The sequence below is a fragment of the Labrus bergylta genome, chromosome 3 (genome assembly GCF_963930695.1).
Source record: "Labrus bergylta chromosome 3, fLabBer1.1, whole genome shotgun sequence".
Lineage (NCBI taxonomy): Eukaryota > Metazoa > Chordata > Actinopteri > Labriformes > Labridae > Labrus > Labrus bergylta.
Window position 1 is genome coordinate 1,131,135 of NC_089197.1, and position 10,588 is coordinate 1,141,722.

Genomic DNA, 10,588 nt, shown 5'->3' on the forward strand with positions numbered 1-10,588 from the left:
TAACCTCCTCCTCCAGGCACAGCGGGGGTCCTCAGTCTCTGGCGCTCTTATTTTGGAGGGTGGCGGGCTGAAAGGGTTTGGGAAGCCCTGCATCAACATACATGTTTTAAAAGTCTTTTGGCGCCATCTGGTGGATGACAGAAGAATGGGCAGGCTACTGAGTTTTACAGCAGATATCATAAACATAAAATGAAGTGAAGTGGGGGGGGTAAGAGGTGAAATGGGACTGAGCCATCTTCTTTGCCAGGGACAGAGGTCAACAACAAGTCAGCAACGGTAAAAAAGAAAAAAAAAGGCTAGTGTCCATGGAAAATAAAAGAATAAAAAAAGATGTAAAAAATGATCAATAATTAACCCGAACAGAAACACATGAGACGTTCTGAAACTATTTTCTTTATTAGGTCCACCATTTTGTACAGAACAGGACAGCATGGATTTAATCAACAATATCGACATATATGACAGAAGAGAATCGGAGGAGTTCATCTCTTTATGACGCAGACGACCTGAAGAAAGAGGAACAGGAGACGGGTTCAGGTGTGAGCAGGAAACACGATTACAGTTACACAAAAAGACAAAAAGGAGAGTTTTAACAATGTCTACATTCCGAAAGATTCAGGCATGATTAAGGGACGGACAATCCAGAATAAAAGTACAACAGTAAATCAGACGCAGTGTTTGGCGTTTCTCCGGTCTGTTACGGCTCTGTGCACCCTCGTCTGTCAACACCCACAGCTGGGTGGACATCTGGAGCGCCCGGGTTCCCGCAGTAATTTTACAGATTCACTCGGGAAAGCGCGAGATAAAACCATGTATGTGATATAAAACACACACTCGCTCATTCCTAAATCAAAATTGACTATTTTATTCTGAAAATAAACAATAAATCATAGTTTTAATGTTTCGGTGTCTGACTTCCTGTGGTAAATTGATGCTCCGTGATCCGTCATCCTGCAGAAATAGAAGCCTTATGTCTCCGCTCCGCTGCTGTAACGGAGACAGATCGAACGGTATCGACAGCCCGAGAGTCACGCTGCCCGACTCCGCTGGTCACGGGTTGAATTCAGCCCTGTTCAGACCGCCGTTTTAAGCCGTGATATTTACGCCCCTTTGACGTTCTACCCTCGATCTGAATGTCGCAGAGGGACAATAGGGGGACGTTGTGACCCCCCCCCCCGCCCCCCCTGTACAGTCTTCAGAGGCGTTACAGACGAGAGGCAGCTGAACCAGCGGGGAGAACAGCGCTGTGTGTGTCAGCTTTTTATGTTTGCATATTAGTCACACGGGTATAAAAGAGATAGAAAGTTTATAGATGGTGTTAAAGTGCGTCTTCTACTCCTCTAGTTAAAATCAGCATCATCTTACCACGCAGTATTCATTTATCGTGTCACCCTGCAGTCTCACCTCGACAGTTTATAGCTTGTCCATGCCGAGCTCTTCTGGTGTAGAGATTCCCAGTTCTGACAGGGTTGGCTTCAGCTCTTGCATCAGGAAGGGATAGATTTCTTTATGGGGGCCGGCTTTGTCCTGAAACACAAGAAGAGACGACGGTTCATCCAAATATTTCCCCCATCACATCCTGGACATTTATGGAGGCCGTTTGTGTTTTAATCCCGGGAGAATCGACCGTGTCTATAATTTGTAAAAGTAAAAACTCAAGGGCAATTTACCGATTATGTTCCGCATTCCATCAACTGAATCAGCATCTCTAACTTTTGTGTTTTTTAGAAAGTCTCAGCGGCTTTTCTTCCCGCTTGAGAATAACGGAGGCGGTGCTGGACGGAGTTTTAGGTGCAAATTCAGCCGACTCATCTCTTTACACATTTTGGATAAATAAATAAATATATATATATATACACATATACACACACAGTATGCTTGCTGTTTGGTTATTTGTAGAAATGCAAGAGTACAGGGTGTGGACGTCTTCTTCTTCTAATGATCTAGTCGGCTCTAAACAGTTATTCTGCCCACAGAGGCAATGTGGTTATCCTGCAGCGCCTCAACGTTTTAGAGTAAAGTACAGGCCTCGCTTATCCCTTGGGAATGCGCCGCACCAATCACTGACCTCAGGGGAGGTAGAATTACCTCCTAGTTTTATAAATATATAAACCAGGTCAAAGGAAGGTCACTGACCTTAACAGCCTCGAGGATGCGGATGGCGCTGGCCACGTCATTCAGTCTCCGGCAAGCCCTGAGTGCTGAATCCAGGATTTTGGCCTCTGGTACCAGGTCATAACCAATCAGAGTGTTCATGCCTGTAGAGAAACAAAGAGAGTTAGGCTAAAGGGCGAGCAAAGATAAAGATTGTTTTGATGAACTGAACCAAGAAAAAAAAAAAAACCTCAATTTAAGTCCAAACTGGGACAGAAACAAGAAACAAAGTATGTGGAGTATGAAAAGGATCAGCTGTGAGCGCCGTTACCTTTCCTCAGTTCCCACGCATCGATGTCAGGCTTGCTGAAGTAAGTCACCCAACGGGCGTCGAACTCCTCGTCTGTCTCCACTTTGCCATGAGAGTAACACCTGGAGGCCAATGGAGCTGGAGAAAGAGAGAGATTTATGTCAAATATACAAATTCAAACAGCAAGTACAGGACTCTCAGTTTGAGGCCCCGTGTCCAGCAAGCGAGAAAGACTATGCCTGTCAGACCAGAGGGGGGGCACGGGGTCTCCTGAGGTAAGACGTGATGTAAAAAGAACAACGTGGACAAAGCAGCAGAGTCCTCTACACGACGCTATAATGAGAATATGTGTGTTTGTATCAACGCTCCGTGTAGTTGAAGAGAATCTCAAAGTGAACTAAAGAGAGGAGAAGAACATCCTGGAGAACAGGAAACATGCAGCAGCAGGTTGATTAGAGCACGGAGATGGTAGAGGTGGCGTGCAGACAGTCTATGGTCGTGCAGCCATCACAGGGAATAAAGGTCACCACCCCCTCCCACTGGCCCCTCCCACTGGCCCCTCCCACTGGCCCCTCCCACTGGCTCCAGGTGAATTCTCCTGATTATATCCTGCTGTGTTCTCACATCAGCTCACTCTGACTTTCTGCAGAATAAATACGAGGAGGCTGGAGGAGAAACTCAGAGTGAAGAGAGAAACATTCAGATGTTTGAGTGATCACATGACGCTCAGAGTGAAGAGAGAAACATTCAGGTGTTTGAGTGATCACATGACGCTCAGAGTGAAGAGAGAAACATTCAGATGTTTGAGTGATCACATGACGCTCAGTGTGGAGATATCAGGATGTTTTTCTGCAGGTGTGAGATCACTAAATCACAACAGTCAGATATGTATTTCCCAATCAGACACGGAGCCAGGAGGATGAAGGTACAAGACACGATCCATAGGCAGCAAAATCTGGACGTCAGTGATGTCATCAGTGCCTTTCTGAAAAGTTGAACGATTTTCAACTCGAGTACTCAGAGCGGCCGCACAAAAAGGCAGATTACTCAACGACAAAAAAAAGATGCTGGTCGCTGCGATTTTTCTCTGGGTGGCCGTCTGCAAACGCTCTCTCCTCATTGAAACTATTGGAAAAAAGACGCAGGCAGACGCTGGGTGGACACAGGACCTTAGACAGTTCAAAAATTCAAAATGAAAGCCTACTTTTTTAGCGCCATTCATGAAACCCAAGGACGCTTTACAAAGTGTGTGTGTGTGTGTGGGGGGGGGTGGGGGGGTGGGGTGCGTAATGGGAGACAACAAGAGACAAACAAATGAAGGAGAAAGGAAGTGGGTGATCAGCTGGGGGAGTGTTAGCTGAGGCTGAATGCTTTGGTGAACAGGTGGTGTTAGAGGAGGTTGAAGCAGTGCAGATTTTGGCGGGGAGAGAGTTCCAGAGGGTGGGGGCTGGGGCACTGAAGGCTCTGTCACCAAAAGATAGCAGTTTGGTGTGGGGGGTGGAGAGCAGGCCTGTGGCTGAGGACCGCAGCTGTCGGGACGGGGTGTAGGGATGGAGGAGGTCGGTGAGGTATGGTGGGGCTAGACCATGATTGGGAGCCAGTGGAGGTGAATGAGGGTGGGGGTGATGTGCTGCGAGGGCTTGGTGCGTGTGAGGACCCTGGCAGTGGAGTTTTGGACATATTGGAGTCTGTTCAGGGCAGTATTTGGTAGCCCGAACAGAACTCCATTGCAGTAGTCCAGGCGTGAAGTGATGAAGGCGTGAATGAGGGTCTCTGCGACGGGGTCGGGAGTGAGGGGCCGGAGTCGTGAGATGTTCTTGAGATGGAAGAAGGCGGATTTGGTGATGGACTTGATGTGGGATTTAAAAGAGAGGGTGGAGTCCAGGATGACGCCTCGGTTACGGACCTCGGGTTATTGCGAAATAATGACATTTCAAACATGCCATTAATGGCAATTAACAATTGAAATTTAGAGAGTAATTTTGCCACTTTTTGACAGTCCTGATATTAAAGTTATTATTTTTTATTTTCCATTTGCTTAAGATTTAATGACGAGCCACTTTCATGATTTTTCTTTAATTACTTGTAAAATAGTTTTATTTTTAAAAGTGAGCTACAAATACATGTTATCATAATAATAATAATAATAAAGATGAATTAATTATTAAAACAATAATATAAATGTATTACAGCGTGAGAAAGATTGATTGACAGCTGATCAGACGTCATACAGTCCAGCACACGTCATAAGAGCTCCATAACGAGTATAAACACTATAAGACCATAAGAGATAAATATGTGAATATTAAAAAACATTAGTTATAAACATGATGAATATGTGAGTGAGCAGAGTCGATCTGCGCCTGCGCACAAGCTGCGCTGTCTGACCCTCCTGAACCGGAGGGTCACCACAAGGTCGTGGATTCTTTTTTTTAACTCCATTTAATTTCGCGCCTCCTCGTTTGAAATCCTCCACGAGACGTGGAAACAGTGAAAACGAATCATTTTCAGATCCAACAGAAAGATTAAACATGAACACGAGTCAATGTCACCTGAAGTTAGCTTAACGCGAAGCTTACCGGCTAGCCGGGCTAACTCACTGAATACACCTTTACCGCGGAGCTCGAGACATTTCGCTGCAGGTGTGTCGCGTGACGATCCTACCTGAGTAGCAGGGTCGTGACCGAGCCAGACTCCGGGCCCCTGTGGCTGACAGTCGGAACACGGCTCGGAACATGGTGCCGCAGTGGGTGCTAACCGTCCTGTGCTAAAGAGGGAGACTCGACTGGACGGACAAACACGAGCGAGGCAGTCACGTGACTGACGGAGATAGCCGAAGCTGTGACGTCAGCGCGTCTCCTTCGACTTCTTTGTGTTTTTTTAGCGGATTGCAATCCTGATTTAAAGGTGCATACCGCCACCTACTGTACCGGAGTATTTATCAGGGGTCCAGTTTAATAATGTTTTCTTTTTATTATCATTATTAATAACAATAATAATAATAACAATAATAATAACATTAATAATAATAATAACATTATTAATAACAATAATAATAATAATAATAATAATAATAATAAAATTAATAATAATAATAACATTAATAATAATAATAATAATAATAACATTATTATTATTATTATTATTATTATTAATAATATTAATAATAATAATAATAATAACACATCCAGGTGCATGCTTGTGCCTTCCTACTTATCTGTATAACCTTAAACCTTACATCTCTCTCTTTATTATAACGGATATAAATGTGGGTTTATGTCTTTATTAGAACTTATGTCATAAATAGAGCCGAAGTTTAGACATCTTAATTTTATAACTTTACTTTGAGTCTTGCCCCCAACAAACACGAGACCCTACATTTTCCACAATGCAACTTGAAAGTTTAGATTCTCAATCTTAACAAGCCCCATTTTTAAAGCTTTTACAAAATTTGCAGCCAAAACTGACATTACATATTTTCTTGCATTTTTAAACTACGGTGGCCCAGAAAGTCAATTGTAAAAAGAATTTCAGTTTCAGCAAGAATATTAAATGAAACACAAAAATAAGAATTATTTTAGAGGAGAAAGGTTTGGCTCAAAAACAAGATAATGCTGCTAACAGACGTCTCACACCAGCAGGGGGCGCTGCTGGTTTAAACACGGAGGCCCTTCAGTGCAGGTTGGTTTTTATTCATCGGTTCAGAAGTAAAATACCGTTTTTAAAACCTGCGTGTGAGGAGCTGCAGAGCGAAGAAAACATTAATTTAGGGGGAAATTCATGTTTCAATCTAATAAACAAGAAAAATATCATTTTTGTTGAGTAACTTTGATGATAAGATTTAACCATTTCATTTCATTTTGTGTGTACGAACAGCTGACATGCATGTTCAGGGACTGTAACCAAGGTAGGGAGGATTACTCTGTAGTGTGTATCTGATGTTGTGTGTGTGTGTGTGTGTGTGTGTGTGTGTGTGGGTGGGTGTTCTTAGTGACGTGGTAGACTCTAATCCGGCCTAAGCCCAGGGCAGCCCAGTAGCTGTCCATTAGTGTAATGTGCTGCTGCACATCACTCCTCCTCCTCCCGTCTCTTTCTCTCTCTGTCACGGCGCGTCAACACTACACACCAGAACTTCACATATCCGTGTTTACGATGCACATTTTAAACATTCAGCTCCAGTTTTAGAACAACGTGAGAGTGGTTCAGATAACCTCTGTGACCTCTGACCTGGAATATGAGGAGAAACAAATCTGTGACTGAAGCTCTTCAGTGAAGAAAACCAATGACCTCAAACCATTCAACATTACACGAGCTAGAACTCAAAGGAAGGTGATCATTGAGTTAATTAAAGATGGAGTCAGCAGCTTGTTCCTTCAAAATAAAACACAGACTTCTCCTAAAGTGAAGCTGCTCCATTGTCCCTTCTGGGCCTCCGTACATGTGAGAGGGCGCCCGGGTTCAAATCCGACCTGTGGCTCCTTCCCTGCATGTCATTCCCCACTCTCTCTCTCTCTCTCTCTCTCTCTCTCTTCTCTCTCTCTCTCTCTCTCTCTCTCTCTCCTTGATTTCTGACTCTATCCACTGTCCTACCTCAACAATTAAGGCACTAAAAGCCCCCAACTACAGATTCTTCTTCTCGTCTGTTTTTCTTTGCAAGCAGTGGGTCTCTGATCCTAGAATGTTATGTTATTTTGCAAAAAGTCTACATGTGCTTTGAAAACATGTTTGCTTTGTTTTCCGTGTGAGGTCCAATCTGCTCTATTTTATATCAAAGGTGGTGTTGGGTCCTGAGTCTGGACCCTGTTGAGAACCACCATGCTCGTCTTCATTCTCCTTTACACACCGGTACACGATGATGTAAACCAAAGACCAAGGCTGTGAAATGAAACACAAGCGGAGTTTTGGTTCTTATGATGGTTTTATTGGCATTTTCCAAGGTTTTTAATTTACAGTGATGATCACAGTCTGGAAAGGTAAAGAGACATGAAACAAAAAGAGAGAGAGAGAGAGTGGCACTATTGCAGATGAGCAGGGACCTCTCCTCGGCGCGGCCTACATACAGAGCATGCGGTTGCCATGTTAGGATATTTTTCGCCTGGTTAAATGAATTATTCAGTGTCTTCTAGCAGCGGATGGACATGCATAACACACTTAAATCAGGACTTTTATACTGCGAGGGTTGAACGGTGGGTGAAGAAGGACTTTGGGGCTCGGCTTAAACTCGGATCTATCGGCTCCACATCCTTTCATTATAAATCACTGCACTGCAAAAGCTCCGATCTTAGCGAGTGTATCGTCGACTTCCTGGTTCAAAAACACCTCATCACACTTAACACACTCCAGAGTCACCTGACAAGTCCAGATTAACTTCTTATCTCAAGAGATTTACATGCAAAGTGTCTTGAAATGGAAAGTCTTTACATCAAATATCTCATTTATAGACACCTGATATCAGGTGATGGTAGCTTCTATTAAGTGTAATTTGATATTTTCCACCAGGAATTGGACACACATTGTTTAAAAAATCTCAAGCCTGAAAGCTTCCCTGAGACGGCAGAGGGGGTGGAGTCAATCAGTGTCAAGGCAGCGTATAGGGAGGAGGAGGAGCAGTTTGCAGGTTATTTAAGGGGCCAGCAGGTTTTGGTCATGTCTGCAACCTGCCGTCTGGAAAACCATCATGGAAGAAAACAACAAACAGCTGACACTTCCTGTCGTTCATCCTGCAGCTGAGCAGAAAAAGCCATCCGACCCTCCATTACCCAGAAGTTTCCTCCAAACCACACAGCTGAACTTTTTTGAAGCTGAAATTTTTACAAGAAAATTTTCAACTTTTTTGAAGCCGCATACATTACACACACACACACACACACACACACACACACACACACACACACACACACACACACACACACACACACACACACACACACACACATGCCTTGGTCTGCATGTGTCCTGTAACCCCTGTGGGCCCCACCTTAGCTGCCCATGACGTGCCACCCTGCAGGTAGAAAAGGGAACAAGAAGCCCTGAACACCCCTCCCAGCCTCATGATCCTTCAGCCTCACCCGACGTCTGCAACCACGCTTCCACCGCTCTACCACAAGTTGTTGGAGTTTCTTGTTTGTCCAACTTTCTAACAGAAGTTTGTTTATGGCTGTTAATGTCGATTTAAGTTTGACAAAGTCCTTCATCCTGACCGTGTGACGCTTAGATCCCCTGCTACCTTCCAGGATGCATAACTAACTATATATTGATGTTTATTGTGCAGGAGATCGTCCGTCATCCATCCAATCCATCCATCTGTCCAAACACAATAAACGGTGAAATGGCTCTCTTATCCTAGTGTTTGAATGCTCAAGCCTTTAGTGATAGTTTGTACAAACACGCTCTGTAAGATTTGAGTTTTTGCAGTGCAGTTATCGGTTATGGTGAACGCCAAACGGTCCCATGAACGTCGCTACACAGACCACAAACGGTTGCACATATTTGCTGTAAATCTTGTGATGCAGGTTTGATGAAACATGTTCATATATTCAGCCTTTAGTTTTGGATGGACAGATTTGGCTCCTGAGGAAAAAGGTGTGGGCACTATACAATCAACCATGGCAAAGATAACACTGCTTTAGATTAGACGACGCTAACAGTCGGATCAAAAAAACTATTTTTTTACTAACTGACTTACTAACTTTATAATCAATCCTACAAAACCTGACTTTGTTGTGGCTTTGTTATCAAGCGGCGAGGGTGGCAGGTTCACTATAAACCACGGTGACCTTCTCATGTAGCATCACGACATCCTGACAGCGTGTCCTACACGGACATGGGGGGGGAGCACATGTTGGAACGAGGTGTACGAACAGTTTATATTACACACAGACTTAAAAAAAAAAGAGTGATGAAGAAAAGAGGAGACATGATCTAAACCAATGAAGCCATTTAAGAAGCACTATGTACAGTGTGGAGAGAGAGAGAGAAGACGATGTGACAGGACTATAATTTATTCATAAAATCAAAAGAGCAACAACACAGAGCATCACTGACGACAAGGGGAGGGGGGAGGGGGAGGGCGGGACTGAGAGGGATGAATGATATGTGCATGTGTGCAAACCTCTACATGTTACACATTAGAAGCATGATGTTGCAGCGCCTAGGAAGTGGGCGCTGGCCATTGGTGTCGGGGGGCTGGGTTTGGTGGGTGTGGTTATTTTTTAGGGTGATTTGGGGTCAAAGGGGGGTGAAAGCACTTTTTTTTTTGCAGCACTTTAGCCACTGCCCAACATCTTTGTAGCACGCTGGTTGGCCTCGTCAATCCGGGTCTTGTTGGAATCAGCCTGAAAGAGAAACAGGACGGTCAGTTGTGCAGCAGACGAGCGTGAGTAAACATCTGGAAACGAGATTCTGTGATCAATTTCAAGTAATGACACATCTCAGAGTTGATTTTGTTTTATCTGTGTGTGTTTTTAGACCAAAGGAAATCTTTTCTTGGGTTGTGAAAGTCTGTTGTGTTGGTCATTATGTCCGTTGACACAGCGTCCCTGAGTGGGCGGCGCAATCTATCTTCACCCACATGGGGGCAGCGATAACCGCTGAAGGAGTGAGCTAACATCTTTTTAAATCATGCCCTCTTCCATAAATATGTAGACGATTTGCTAGATTTGCTTTGTTTAAACAACCTTGAACACATTAAAGGAGCAGTATGTAACTCTGACCCCTAGTAGTTAAATTGGGTACTGCATGTACTCCATATTCTAAACATTATAGCGGAGCTGTCTCCCCCCGCCCCCTCCTCTCTCGAGTCGATGCTCACGCAGGTTACCATCTGGTGGTTATCAGGTCAAACCTGTTGGTTATAACTGCTCTCATATCTGACAAACTGAGGGGCGTCCAAAACGGCCGTGTGGGGGGGGGGGGGGGGTCGCCTTAAAACCGCCTACCTTCTCTGGTCCAAACAAATCATACATACTGGCTCTCTGGAGTGCACAATTAGGAGGCTTAACCATCAGATTTTTGTTCCAATAGGATCTGAATCAGATTGTGTCAAACCCGCTGAACGCGCCGCCACACATCCTAAAGCCGTATCAGCTGAATACTCTAAAGATAAGCCGCCATGCTCTCTGGACTTTATCTCCTTGTTTCACCCACAGCGATAGACGATGTGCCAATCTGACCACATGATGTTTG

The 10,588-nt window shown here is 44.3% G+C and overlaps 2 protein-coding genes across 3 annotated transcripts in view; both read right to left on the reverse strand.

The window, feature by feature from the left end:
* Positions 1 to 377: 377 nt before the first annotated feature.
* LOC110002834 (cytochrome c oxidase subunit 5A, mitochondrial) lies at positions 378 to 5,229 on the reverse strand. The gene is made up of 5 exons (XM_020658498.3): positions 5,069 to 5,229; positions 2,426 to 2,542; positions 2,137 to 2,258; positions 1,405 to 1,527; positions 378 to 506 (listed from the first exon to the last, which is right to left on the reverse strand). Exons 1-4 carry the CDS (start codon positions 5,139 to 5,141, stop codon positions 1,414 to 1,416), a joined length of 426 nt encoding a protein of 141 aa, XP_020514154.1. The 5' UTR covers positions 5,142 to 5,229; the 3' UTR covers positions 378 to 506; positions 1,405 to 1,413.
* Positions 5,230 to 7,303: 2,074 nt separating this feature from the next.
* The window catches only part of LOC110002836 (synaptosomal-associated protein 25-A), a 29,912-nt gene continuing 26,627 nt past the window's right edge, over positions 7,304 to 10,588 (reverse strand). For both annotated transcript variants that reach the window (XM_065952432.1, XM_020658500.2), the window contains exon 7: positions 7,304 to 9,738. In XM_065952432.1, the coding sequence (XP_065808504.1) occupies positions 9,670 to 9,738 (69 nt within the window). In that variant the 3' untranslated portion in view covers positions 7,304 to 9,669. The remainder of the gene's footprint in view (positions 9,739 to 10,588) is intronic.

Excerpts from the sequence above, each read along its gene's own strand:
- LOC110002834 (XM_020658498.3), bottom strand. The coding sequence starts at position 5,141 with ATGTTCCGAGCCGTGTTCCGACTGTCAGCCACAGGGGCCCGGAGTCTG. Across the intron at positions 2,543-5,068 it reads GTCACGACCCTGCTACTCAG|CTCCATTGGCCTCCAGGTGT; the intron begins GTAGGATCGTCA and ends CTCTTTCTCCAG. Across the intron at positions 1,528-2,136 it reads GCATCCTCGAGGCTGTTAAG|GACAAAGCCGGCCCCCATAA; the intron begins GTCAGTGACCTT and ends CTTGTGTTTCAG.